We start from the raw sequence: 13573 nt of genomic DNA, 5'->3' as shown, positions 1-13573 counted from the left end.
GCGGGCGGCCTGTGGGGCGCTTCGCTCAAGAGGGATGCATGGGAAGGAAAACTTTACTAGTAGAGTAAAAGCTATATGAAAAGAAGATCTTAGATCGTTGTTCTGATCTTCCGTTCACTACAACTGCTACCACCTAGTGGCATCACCGATACAGGACGGCAGTTCAAGAACGGCTGCCAGTGAGGCTACTGGGGACTTGGTAGCGTGGGAGCCGTTCTTTAATTGCAGGCATGCAGATCGTTCACATTGCGTTATTTCCTCCTCAGTAGAGGCTTTTGCGTGATGAGTTTTCATAGTTGTCGTTCAAGTACTTTTCCGCCTCCCTCACAACACGTTGGCTGTGCGGAACTCTCGGCCAACAGTGTTCGAGTCCGGGTGTCCGGGCCTTGCTGATAGAGATCTCTTGGCGCAGTTACTAATTTGTTACTATTTTTGGCATTTTTGGAGGCGTTAAGGCTTGAATCTCGCGCTTTTTTATCCGGGACAGGGCGCCGTGGTCTTTAGCGCTTCCGCTGGAGCTGCCGCCCGAGATTGCGTCTCTTTGCTGGGAAAAGAAACCCAAGAGGAAAATGGAGAGCCGCATTTCGAACCTCACGGTGGCTGTAGACTCCGGAGATTTCCGCCAGGCGATTCGCACGGCGAATCAGATGCTACTCTGGTCTCAGAAGCAGCTGCACTGTGACCCTGAGGAGCAGCTGCACTACGACCTCTTGGTGAAGAGCATCAAGGTCATTATCCTCACGAGGCAAGGTCGGGCGCTGCTGCTGCTGCTGCTGCTGCTGCTGCTGCCTCCGTGCTGCTGCTGCTCTAGGCCCAATGGCGGGCAGGCTTTTCTGAGCCTCAGGGCTGTCCACCGCACGCACCGGCCGGCACATTTCCGCATGAAGACCTTCGTTGAATCAGTTTAAATCTTCTTTGGCATTTTTGAAGTCTTGTTTCCTCTATTCACAATGACGGAATGCCTGTGAGGGGCCTTTTGAGTCCGTAACTGTCGCCGCATTGAACAACTGGACAACAGCACTACAGCTGCAGCGAGGTGGCAGCTGACTGCGCATCTGCTGCGCCTTAGGAAAGACTGGAGAGGCCCTCGACCTGTTGCGGCAGTTGCCGCGGGATGATCCCGAGTTGAACGAGTTTCTCTGCATTGCACACAAGGAGCTTCGAAACACAAGTGAGGCCTGTCGGCTGCAGTCCGTGCTGCACCAAGTGCCCAACAGGGCCTACCCACTGCTTTCCACTGTTTGCAATGGCTTTTAATGTCATTTTTGCTGCAATCAGCTCGGCTTTCTCCCTGCCGCACGGCGGCGCTGCCAAACTTGACACTGGCGGAGGCTCGGGAGGAGGCGCAGCTGCTGGAAATGTGCAGCAGCCTCGAGATTGACTGTAACGTCTTTCAGGCGAGCCCCCACACCGATTCGCTAGGAGGGTTTAGGGTTTGGGGTATATGGGGGCCAGTGCGTACATTGGTGCCAAACAAACTGAAGCATTTGTATCCCTTGTTTCAATTTGCTCGCGTTTGCCTTCAAATCCTTCGCGCTTTCATCCCCTAAGGCGGGACAGGAAGCAGGAGGACCTGAGCTGGGGCCCTTCTTATCCACGAGAGGTACTTGTCTTTGAATTGTTTGCTGAAATTGTTTGTGCTTTCGGCTGCCGCAGCACGCGCTGCGGTTATACAAGTCCTACCGGCGGCCGCGCTATCTTCTCTGGGCAATAGTTTGGGCGTTGATGCCTGTGGGTCAATTCCTGCGGTCTTCAATATGCTGCTGGTTGTGGCTGTCTGGCAAATAGCCCCGTTTTTACATGTGCGCGAAGAAAGCTGGAGTATAGGCAACAAAGTCAGCCAGCTGCTGCTATCTGTCTTTACAGTCTCGACACCCGAGTGCCCACAGACAGCTGCAGCTCGCCCAGCTGCTGCTGCAGCAGTTACCGCCGCCGGACCCTCCCAAAGTGAGCCCTCAGACGATGCAGGACCCCAAGGTGAATACACAGTTGAAGGATTCAAACGCAGGTGCGAATTCCCGGCAGCAGCTGCCAACAGCAGTTCAGTCTTCTTGTTGCATTTCAGATGCAGAGGCCCCCTTTGGCAATGCGTAGATCCTAAAACCCTAGATAGGAACCTTGCCGTTTTGTGTGATGTTTGGCGCAGCTCTGATTGTCCATATATCCGTCTTGCGGCAATGCAACCGAGCTGACGAGGCGCTTGGTAAGCTGTGCAGATAAAATGTGTGCTAAATCGTGCAGAGATTTGGGCTTGGCACGTAAAGGGAAGAGGCAGAGTAGTATTGAAGAGTCTTTTATCTAGCTGCGCTTTCCAACAACGCTACCTTTAAATTCTCTTTCAAGAACGGATTCCTCGAAAGTTTATTTGGATCAGTGTTGTGGCTCACTTTGCAAATGGAAGTGTGTGGCGTCTTCATATGCTGTATGATGCGTATAGACGCGCGCTTGTTTGTTGAAATGTTTGTTGAGTACAGAGCTTCTGAAAAAGTATTCCAATTGCTGCATCCTGCCTGGCGAATTGCAGGCCATGAAGATTCAGCTGCTCACTGAGGTAACCTCGGCTGCTGCTGCTACGGCTGCTGCTTCTGCGGCTTTTCTCGCTTCTGCTGTTGCTACCGGCACTGTTGAGATGTCGCTGTAGCTGGAACTGCTGTTCCTATTGTTACTGTGGTTGGTCCTGCGAGTGCTGCGGCTGCAACTGCATTTGCTGTGGGCATGCTTTGTCTTTTGGTGTGAAGAGTGGCAAACTGAAGGATGCTCTTAGTGAGGCTGCCAACGCCGTAGACAGACCGTGAGCCCCCTCTGCAGATTCTCAAGGGATCCCATAATGTGTTCAATTCAAAGTCATTTGCTCTTTTTTCCATGTGAAGCAATTACTGAGCAAGTGATCCTCAGGTGGAACGGCTGCGTTTTCAGGGAAATTTCCAGCGAGTTCATTGGCGCCTTCATCCGCCTTGCTGCAGCCAACGGCAAGGAAGCGACAGAAAAGGCCTTAAAGAAGCTGAGATCTTTCAACAGGTTCGTCTGCCTGCTTCTCTGCTTGCGTCCGTGCATGCATGCATGCGTGCCAACAGCACGACAATAGCAGTAACAACAGATCGTGCAGTGTTTCGTGCTTCCCAAAAGCCCTTGCCTAGGCGTGACACCGTACGTGCACTGTTCCTGCAGCTTTCAAGGAGCCACTGCCGCTTTGGATCTTTTAGTGCAAAGAGGGCTCGAAATTTTGCAAGGGCACGACCGGTTGCTATCAGGTGCGTCGAAGGACCCTTCAAATCATAGATGCGACCTCAAGACTGTTTACATTTAAGCCTTCTGCTCCCTTGTACAAATATGTTCTTGCTGGCTTGCTGTCGCCTTTGCAGAACGCGGGCTTGAGGCCTTGTGGATGGCAGTGGAGTGCCACGGCGATCCTGTAGAAGAGCTTCACAAGTCAGTTAATGATTAAAGCTGTGGAGATTTGGGCAGGCTTTTGCGGGCTTGGAGTGCTGCACTCGCTGGATGCCGTTGTTACTTTTTACTTTCGCACTGAGACAGCCCTAGCCATTTGAAACGCCGAAAGATATGCTGCTGCTGCTCAACACTTCGCATCTGATGCAGTGCGGCACTTGTGTCTTGTTTGAGCACATCTCTGAATCTCTGTTCTCCCGTGTACCTGCCGCATTTTCGTATGTGCGCCGTGAATAAGATAGTCCCTTCATATACTTGCTTGCTTGTCTTTCAAAGCATCAGTGTGTCTTATTGTGTCCCATTTTTGTCTGCGAACTACGCCTGCAGCTTCTTTAAAAATTACTCTAGCCATTTCTGCGCTTTCCGCTTCTTCCGGGCTTATGCGAGCCGCTTGGTAAAGTTACTTTGCTGTTCTGACGACACGAAACCAGGACTTTCTTGGGCGGGCTCTTAGGATCCCCTTAATGCGGCCTTCCAACTGGGGGCGCCAGTCGTTCACCTGGGTCTGCTGTTTGCAACACTCGCTGCACTCTTGCTGCTGGTGCTTCATCTGCTGTTTGCGCCGCTTCTGTAGCTGCGTACCTCCGTGCTGTGCTGTGCAATGCGGGTCCATCAGACGGAACTCCAGCGCCTAAAGGCGCGAGATTTCCTGCTGCAGCTGCGGCCTGCGGCACTGGCAGCTGCTTCTAAGCCTGAGGCGGCGGCGGGGGACGTGCGGAGCTTGTTGACGATAGACAAGTCACTCTTAGGTCCGCATGAACAAGCATTTGGGTTTCTGAGTTTGTGAAGGTTCTGACAGTAGACTACAGTCTAAGCGAATGACTGGAGTCTAAGCGAATGACAGCGTCTCAGAAACCGCGCAACCTTTGGAGCTTTCATTCTTTCTCATTGTGCTTAGCCCCAAGCAGCATGACTTGCGACGCCACTTTGTGTCTTTACCCTAACACACTCCATGCCTGAGCCAAGGAGGCATGAAGGCCTTACTTGAGGGCACTTCTATAAGAGCATGGGAGACCCAGGGACTCACGTGGGGTGCCTCCACGCTTAATGTCATTGATTCTGGAGGCCAGAAGCTTGAGGAAGGAGATACAATGAGAAATGGAAACGGGTGGACGTGTTGGATGCACAGCATGCACGGCGTGAACTGATTGTGTCGCATGCGTTGTCTGGGGTTTCGGGTGCTTGCAGCACTCGGTGAATGGAGAGACATAACAGACAGCTCGGAGCAGCGGCTGCGGGAATGGCGACAGCTTTTTATGCAACATAGCGGGGTAAAAGATGAAAGTGGCGGAGAATAATTTCACGTTGTTCTTGCTGCTAATATTTCTGATGCCAGTGTAGACACTGCTAGTGTTACCTTCAAGAAGAAAATATAGTGTGGATCAGCTGCAGTTGGATGCCCTCCTTCTCCCTTTGTAGCGCCAATGCATATCTCTTCCTCTTAGTGCCTTGCGTTTTCTTGTTTGCCGGCATCGCTGTTGCATATGCTGGCTTCTTTCTCTGCTGCTTCTCTTTGTTGCTTCGGGGCACTGGCGTGGATCTCCACTGGTTGCGGGCAAAGCAGTGACGCATTGTTGCCGCACGGCTGTTGCTGCTTCTGCTTTTGTCTCTCTTTCAGCGCCAGAGAATAGATTCTTTGCTGGCAGAGCTCATTGGAGTTTCCGTCGAAGTCTTGCTGAGATGGGACAAATCAATGGTTGACGCGCAGGTAGACAACAGCAGCCAAGATGAGAGTAGTAGGTTATTGCTCGTGCTGCTGCGAAGCCTTTGCTGCAGTTGCTACGCATTAGCTGCCGTTGACGCACCAGTGGAAGCAGCTGGCGCACCAACTGGTTGTGCTGGCGGAGCTTTTTTGGGAAAATCATCAACAGAGGCCTACAGGAAAACTGTTTACCCTGAAGTGCTGCTGTGGCTGCAATTTGCTGTGTGTGTTTAGCTTGGGTGCGGCGTCGGTTCTTATTTGAAGCCCTCTCATACGTAGACGCGGTAAGAAGATCGCCGCAGTGGCTGCTACTTTTGCTGCTGCCGCTGTGTTCTGTTTTGGATGCTGTCGCTAGTGCTGAAGCGTTCGGCGCTGCTTGCGGCCTACGTGAAAGAGAACAGCTTTGCGTAAGAACGAGTCCACGTGCTATTCGTTGAGGTCTAAAGAAGGACACTTGTGCTGCTGCTGATCTTTTCACTCCATTTCCTGCTGCAGGGCCTGAGTATGGAAGAGCTGCGCACGTCCCCGCTGCTACATCAAACTCGGGTAGCTTTGTCTTATGTCATTGGGGATCTCTACTCCATTCATGCCTCCTTTGCTGCAATGGATGTAAAGGAGTCGCTGCTGCTTTCCCTTGGCCTGTACCTCACGTGCACTCATTTCGACTATGGCTGCCTGTAGGTCTTGAGGTCCCTGCCACCGCTAAGAGCTGTGGTATTCGCATAGACCAAATGGTTATGTTTAACAGCCAACAGCATTAGTGACTGAGCTACTGAAGATGCTTGCAGTATGTAGGGAGCTGATGCCAATGGTGAAATAATTGCACTGGCTTTGTCTTATCGCTCTCAAATACGTTAGGGGAAATGTTTTCTTGCTAAGTACTCAAAAGCAGCAGCAGCACCCTTGGCGGTAGCGGAAGCAGCAAACGCAGCAGCCGTGCAGGAACAAGCACAAGAGCCCCTCCAGCACCTCTTAAGCCTCTTGTGAGACTCATGAAAGAGGGTCTCCTCTGTTTGTTGCTGTGGCCATCAACAATGCCGCAGAGCACACATGAGCAAAATGTGCAAACTATGGAAAGAAACGCAGGAAGAAATGTCAAACACAGTGAGACCAGGAGTCGTTCCTGCAGCGCTTGTGCCTTTCAACAGCTCCCTCCATATATAGCGTGTTTGTAATGTGTAGTGCTCGTTTGATGTATTCTGTTTCGTGTGAGCATCACTTTTTCTGCCCTTTTAACCCTACGTGTCTCTTCCGGTTTTTTTACGTGTTTTGTCCTAATGATGTCAATCACCTTTTGCCTTTCTTATCACTTCCCGTCACAGTTTTTCTTGCTAGAGCTTTCCGACTTTTTCGGTTGCGTCTACCCTGTGTTTTCCGGTGGCCATTGCTTTTCATATGCTTTTACACTGGAGTCGCTGCTGTGGCCTTTATGCGTGCTTTAACTGTCAGTATGCGGATTATATATCTGCTACAATTGAAGAGGGGAGCTTCTCATGGATCCCGGAGTTTCGCTTGTGGGGTCTCATCACTGAGCATTCCCTAGAAGGCACACTGTCATCGCTACAGGTAACAAGAACTGCATGCTTCCACACGCACTTTGAATTTGCGTATATGGATGCATACACTTGGGGCCTGAATTGAGGTGTCGCCAGCGCTGTTTTATTTGCTATCTGTAGCGAATCAGTAGCAGGCAAATTGTTATCGTTTTGGGCTTCCGTTGTGTGCATCTATTTCTTGCGGTATCTCATCTGCAGAGCGTCTTTTCGTTACTGTCGCACTCTGTGTTTGCGTCGCTGATAATTTAAGTATCCATAGCAGCTCGTGTGTCCTCGAGTGCGTGTAATTGCATATATTGGTTCCTATTCGTGGATCTATTTATCTTCGTCTACATCTGTGTGCTGGCAAATTTTTCTCTGTCTGTAGCCCCCTCTGTCTTTTTTGCCTCCAGGAAGCGTTTTTTCATATGTACGAGCAAAGTGAAGTCATACTTTTCTGGAATCTTTCGAGTTCTCTTCACTCGCAGCCGCTTGCTCCGTTGCTGCAGTCAGGGTGTTTGCGCGCTGCTGCGCTTTGCCGGGGCCCGGTGGAGTGGTGGCTCACGGCGGCTGGCCTCAGCCATGCAGATAGAGGGCTGCAAGGTGGTCTCCTTAAAAAGGCCCCAGCGGGCGTTTCTTTTGGTGCCCTGGCACCCCTTACCTGCTCAGACTTGGGGCTAACCTCTGTCAGTCTAGTGACACACGAGGAAGCCTATGCGCGAGAGCTTGCGCACCCCATTCGCAGAGCCCTGCAACTTCACAAGTCCAGGCAGGCCCTCAAGGCCCAGTTACAACGGAAAGACGGGGCTACCAGTTCCCCAAAAGACACTTCAAGTCCCACACTTCAAGAAGGCGCCCCACAAGAATCTTCAAGCCCCGCTGCACCAGCGGAGCCCACGCAAGATGCACTAATGAGTGCCGCATTCAACGAAGAAGAAAGAGCTCTGTTTGCGGTGTGGCTGTCAGGACTGTGAGCTACTGCGTCATCCTGCACGGTAGTATTTCATGTTGTGCTGTTGTCTAATCTGCCGCGTTGTGTTGAGTTGCCTTGAGCTAAGCTCCTTTTGCCTGATATTCTGCTCAGCTTCTGTGTTTGCTGGGATTTTTTTTCGTGGAATTTTGTTGCTTGATGCTTCGCCTTGTTGGGTTCACGCCTTTTTGAAGGGGGCTACGCCTATGCATATAGCATTTTACGTTGTGCGGCTGTAGGCGCCTCGTTTACTATCACACTGTGGCCCTTATACCTTTTTTGCCATCCTCTCTCTTCGTTTTGCTGTGTGACAACCGTGTCTCAATCTATATATGTCCATTGCCTGTTATTGTTCTTTGCGTCTGTATGGTTCCTGTTTCGCTGCCCCGTGCATGGTCATTGCCCGCAGCTGTGTGTTGCTTCCCACTGCCCACAGGGGTGTGCTTAAGGGTGTGACTGTGTTCATTGTCACATATCGAGAAAAGTCACAACTTCACATTCAATTTCCTTATTAACCCCTTCTCTGATCAGTGGCCACTTTGTTTGCCGCCCGTCCGAAAGGTAGACGTTGCGCGCTGTGGATTCGTGTTCATGTTGTCGAATCGGACTTTGAACGCGTTATTATCCAGCCTGTCTTCCTCTGTAGAATTCAGGCAGCGCCTCTTGTTTCATCTGTCTTCGAACTCATGGGAACTGTTTTAAACTGCGCAGGCATCCAAAGATCTGGCGCAGTGCGTGGCCAAGCCGCTTGTTGGGTGCTGAGGCCAGCCACGCCCTGTCCCGCCACGAATTCGTCTCAGGGCCTCCTAGCCCAGAGTCCCCCCTGCCCACAGGGGCCGTGGAAGAGGCCTCTGCTTCTTGGGAAGCCAGTGGCTCGTTGTACAGACCCGGACTGAGTCAAGCGGAGGTCAATGTGCTTCAGTCCGTCGCGGGCGTTGTGAGAGCTCTTCCAAAGGAGGTCCCAAGATGCCCCGAAGCCCCTGAGGCTGGGAACAGCCTCAGGATGACCAACGGTGTTGCGCCCGTGTCGCGTGCTGCTGAAGCTTCCGTCACATCTGCAGAAAGTAGCAATAACCCGCAAGCTATCTGCTGCTTCTCCCGGACCTGCGCTGCCTGTCGGCCAGCCAACGCAACGGCAGCGTCTGCTTGCGGAACAGACGCGCAAAGCATGGAGGCAGACGGCGTCCTTGGAGGGACTGAGGGAGCTCTGAAAGAAGCTGTCGGCTCCCTTATTCGCTCAATCCCAGGAAGGACGAGGTAACGGCGGCCTTAACCATGCACCCCTAAAGGCGCTGTGACCCTGCTACGTTTACATCCCAGCTCCTCTAAGCTCTTCTTTGGCGATTACCAGTGTAACTAAAAAATCTATGCAGAAGGCCGGTGCAGAGGATTTCAGGGAGCGGCTTGTGCTGATGGCGCTGCAGACGCCTTCGCCTGATATTGACGGTGATGCAGCCGTCCGCTGAGTTTCAAGATGATAGGCTTCGCGCGGCTGAAGACCTTATCGCGGAACTTCAACAAGTCACAGATGGTACGATGACACCTCCAGCATCCCCGACTTCTGGTAGAGGGCTGATGGCTTAAAGGCCACAGTCCACTTCGTAAAGAGGTTACTGAGGAAGTCCAACCCCTTTATTTGAATAAGTGTTCGAGGCTTGCAGAAGAATTGGATGTGTGTTCTTGGGGCAGATGAATGTATAGACTTTGTGGCTGAGTCGGGCTGATTGCATTCAGGCCCAGGATGTGGGTGTGTGCGTTCTGCCTGGCCGTCTGCTTCCTCTCGGCAGACCGAGGTCCTCGGCACTGCTCATTGCTCCTGCAGCAGCTGCGGGTTGCTTAAGGCCCTCTATTCCCACCAGTGCGCGACTCTCGGGATCCTCATAAAAGCCATGAAGCTCAAGAATCAGGAAGAGGCGAGCACACCCCGGTGGCTTTGTAGCTTGTGGGCGGTGAATTGTTCTGTGCTTCTCCGTGGACTTTGTACAAGGTGTATATTGCTTGCGCGTGCGCTTGTGGATGCGATTGGCAGCGTACTGCATGTGCTTGCTCGGGCATCTTCTGTATTTTGCTGGTTCGGTGCCGTCTGATGTGAATGCTTAATTCAGAGTAATAAAGTGGATGACTCTACTGATTCGACAGTTTTGCAGGCCAGTCACATTCGCGAGGCCCTGGATGGCTGCCGAGGTTTGTGCTCCCCAGCATCATACGTTGGTTGTCTCTTTAGTACACAGATCAGCATGCTTCTTGTGTTGACCGCTGTGCGTCGCCAGATAGGTACAGAGTGATAAGTGATGCCGAATTAGGGCTGAGGGCTTGTTTGTTTTAGTTCGCGTTTATGCAGAGTGCTTCACGAGCTGTTGCGATGCCGTTTTGGCCCGCATTCGGGAACTGAAGGGCATCGACGGGCCGGCATTAACCACAGAGGTTAAGGGCCTCCGCTTGCCTGTTTTTGATGCGATGTTTGGCTTGAGCCAAGTCGCAAGTGTCTCCTTAGCCCTGTTTTTATCCGTTCTTCAGCAACTCGTGGTAAGCATGCAAAGTAAAGGGACCACACTGTCTCATCTGTAATGAGTCCTACCGGCAACAGCTGGTCAAGAGAGACTGCAGCAGTGGCCGCAGAAACAACGCCTCAACAGGGTGCCTTGCCGTTTTCAGTTGCGCCTAACAGTGGAAAGAAAGAATACAAAGACAGCTGTTGTGCCAAACGTGCTGCTGCTGTGGTTGCAGCTGTGGCATCGGGCCCTCAGCCGAACCCTTGGCACGTCGTCAACCGCTTTCTCCGTCTTGCTGAAAGACGTGCAGCCTTCAGTGGCTGCATTCCTAGAGCATATCAAAGAGAAGCGCGAAAGTGTACGCTTTCGCGATGGCCAGGGCTTGGGGGAAGTATTTCAGGTCAGGGATTTAGTGTTCCAGTTGTATGCATGCGTGCTTGCAGCTTGTGGACGCCACCGAGGTCGCAACCCAACTCGAGGCTAAAGGCCAGCTTCCCTGGATGGCGTCTGCTACAGATTTGCCCTACGCCGCGGCTGACGACTCTGTAAAATACAAACACATATTAGGTTTTTCTGTGCAGCACTGCCGAGTCCTTGAAGCATTGCAGTTTCTGAAGCTGTGTTTACTTTACTGAGACTGTCTACGACCACGTTTTGCCTTTTCGTTTGTGCGCCTGTGCATGCAGCTCATGGAGAAGGCCCGGGAGAGACTGCGCATGCGTCTCTGCAGCTCTTACATTGAGCAAGCAGTGGTGTTATGCTCGGTGGGTTCCTTTGATTGCAAGTCTAGATCCTAACTCCCAAATGCGCAACCGTAGAGCTGTGCGCATTGCTTTTCGCCCTTTTGTGCCGGCGGTCGGGGAGAGTAGAAAAGGGACCCTCATTCTCGTGAAGATTCGTGCTGGAGTTGGTTTATTGCATGCAGGTTCTCCGGTACCGCATCGCAGCGTTTACAATGTGGCTGGATCAGGGATCAGCGGAATCGGGATGGAATCCGTAAACTGTGGGCAGGGGAACTCCACCAGCACTAGCGAGAACAGGGGCTCCTCACAACACCAACCTGAGATAGGCCTGCCTCTGACTAACTGAAGCTATTCCCACAGTAGTGGCTGCAGTGAAAGCCTCAGCTCCTAGCCAAGTGGCTTTGGTATCATTTGCGGTGTGTACCAGTACACTGCACTGTCTGCGGATACTGCTACCGCTACTTGTGCTTCCCACGAACCGGCCCCAGATGTCTGTCAAACTGCACGCATTTGCATGCTCTGGATCTTAATGACCTGTAGTTTAGCCTCCGTGCCTCAGCCCGCCGAAGAGGCTGTGGAAACAGTCCTAGACTGAAACCGCCGCAGTAGCACGTTTAGCTGCGTAGCATGCGTCAGTAAGAGAGTCTGCGGGTGAGCCTCAGGCAGATCCACAGCCTCTACTGGCGCGGTAGAGTCTCCTGAAAGACTACGATATCTCTCGAGTTCGCTGTTGCTGCTGCTGCCTTTCCCCGCAAGCACAATCAGACGTGGCACTTGCAGCCTTGCTAAACACTCAAACAGCCAGCCTGCGATGCTGGCCTCTGGAGCTTCTCCGTGCCATGGTGCGAGCAGCAGACAGTCTTCAATGAACCCAGGAAGGCGCGCGGCCAAGAAGCAACTGCCGCTGACGTGTTGCACTCGCAGCAGCAGCTGTCTGTAGAGCTCCTGTTTTTCCTTCAGTGTCTGACGCTGCTGCTGTACGTGCTCTGGAATCTCCGAATTTGCGCCACCGGGGAAATTAGTGAGGACCCTAGGATTGCAAAGCAACTGCTGAAGCAGCGGCGGCTGCTGCTCCCCTGCCTCCAACAGCTGCTGGAGGGAGGGTGGAACTTGGCACGGCTTTGAAGCCATTGCCTGAAGTAACACTGCGAGTGCAGCCCCCGGCGTCAACCTCGCCGCGCCGCTGGCGATCCATTCAAGGCCAGAGATTTTAGGAGGCGGCACTGGGACTCTAACAGAGCCCTTGGGCAGACGCTCCAGTAGCCGTCTGTATACCGCAACACGGTTTAAGACGTGTGCCTCTAAAGGTCCCCCAGCTGTTTTCGCCTGCAGCTGCAGCACGGGCTCCACTAAGGAAATGCTGCGCACCTTACGGGGGAAGAAATGGCCGAATGCAATTGCATGAGCACAGCCAACACCAACGCCCAGAAGGTGAAGCCCAACTTCGGATTTCTGGAGCTCTGCAGCGGTGGAAAGCTGTTGCTCCTTCTGCAGCTGCAGCACGCGACTTACTACGTTGTTGAACAGCGCCGCCTGGTGCCAAAGACGATTTCTGCACAGCCGGGCTCTGTCCTCCGCAGTGACGCAGGTAGCTCCTTCAGCACTGGAAGCGACCCTCTTGCGTCTGTAAGGTTGCTGCTGCTGGAATGCTTCCCACAAAGTAGGAACACACGAACGCAAATAGCCTTGTCTATTGATTAGCAGCAAGTGTTGAATACTGGGCGGGAAACGCAGGCCTGAAGCCAGAAGCTGGTCACTCCCACAAAGACCGCCGTGGAAGAACAGCAGCATGTCACCCGCATTCTCGGGAACAGCAGGTGTGGCAGTGGCAGCTGTAGCAGATGCTATATTTGCTGCAGAGTCTGCACGATTTTGCAAGTATACATATTCTGTCGACTCCCCAGAGGACTCGTAAAGGGTGCTTTTGAGCTGCGAATGGCTGGCGCTATCTGCACTGTCTGCGAATGCGCCAAGCAAACTGGCTGCTGCAGCGCATGCGCCCGATTCAACAAAGGCCTGTTGCTTCTTCTGCCACCTCCAGTGAGCGGTGATGCCGAGGACTGCAGCGAAGGCAGGAAAGGCCCATGGAGCCTCGGACACCACCGTGGGGCTGGCAAGAGAGCTCACGCAACGTGAGCCGGCAGGCGAAAGCCGCGTGATCGGTGCAGGTGCATGCTCCCTACAGGTGTTACTGACTGAGAACTTGACTGTGCCGCAATGGCGACGGTAGAGACTGATGCAGCTGCGGCAAGAACGCACTCGCCAGAAGTGCGTTCTGTTTGCATGCACTGCAACCGGAGCTGCACCTAGGGCTTGCGTCTGCAGCGGCATTGTGTCCTAGCTCACAGAAGCTCTGCTCTGTCCACGCCACTCCCGAAGCAGCAGCGGACCTCACCAGAGGAAAGCTGCATATGGGATATGCTGATTAAGTGGCAAGAAATGCCACCTAAAACTTCTGTTGCTCGCTTGAAAATGACGTTACCAAAGGCGGGAAGACGCAGGCTCGGTGGTTCATTTCTAAGGTTGCCTTCTACTGGGGCGGCTGTAATCTGACGGTCCAAAGGTAGCACATGCAGTCAAATTGTGGCAAAGCCGCAGGTCCGTGAATATAAGAATATCGAAACACAGAACTGTTGAGGCAAAGTTGTTGCCCTCTACTGGGGCGGCTGTAATCTGACGGTCCA

At 52.7% G+C, this 13573-nt stretch overlaps 2 protein-coding genes across 2 annotated transcripts; one reads left to right on the top strand and one right to left on the bottom strand.

Annotated features, from left to right (window-relative positions):
- Positions 1–569: 569 nt before the first annotated feature.
- On the top strand, positions 570–11146 carry ENH_00012620 (hypothetical protein, conserved; the record flags this gene model as incomplete). Its single annotated transcript, XM_013584220.1, has 27 exons — positions 570–750; positions 1070–1171; positions 1279–1388; positions 1657–1731; positions 1867–2008; positions 2147–2203; positions 2475–2551; positions 2739–2791; positions 2917–3018; positions 3169–3251; positions 3363–3429; positions 3775–3841; positions 4064–4196; positions 4636–4718; positions 5066–5183; positions 5384–5433; positions 5645–5826; positions 6193–6253; positions 6599–6715; positions 7098–7654; positions 8366–8911; positions 9079–9185; positions 9996–10180; positions 10382–10504; positions 10590–10691; positions 10833–10910; positions 11072–11146. 27 exons carry the CDS (start codon positions 570–572, stop codon positions 11144–11146), a joined length of 3633 nt encoding a protein of 1210 aa, XP_013439674.1.
- Positions 11147–11444: 298 nt separating this feature from the next.
- Positions 11445–13220, bottom strand: ENH_00012610 (hypothetical protein, conserved; the record flags this gene model as incomplete). The annotated part of the gene is made up of 1 exon (XM_013584219.1): positions 11445–13220. The coding sequence occupies one exon, from the start codon at positions 13218–13220 to the stop codon at positions 11445–11447; it is 1776 nt and encodes a 591-aa protein (XP_013439673.1).
- Positions 13221–13573: the final 353 nt, after the last annotated feature.

This window comes from Eimeria necatrix, genomic scaffold (genome assembly GCF_000499385.1).
Source record: "Eimeria necatrix Houghton genomic scaffold, Enh_scaff139, whole genome shotgun sequence".
Taxonomy (NCBI): domain Eukaryota; phylum Apicomplexa; class Conoidasida; order Eucoccidiorida; family Eimeriidae; genus Eimeria; species Eimeria necatrix.
Note: the sequence above shows the minus strand (reverse complement) of the source record. Positions and strands in the feature narration are given on the sequence as shown.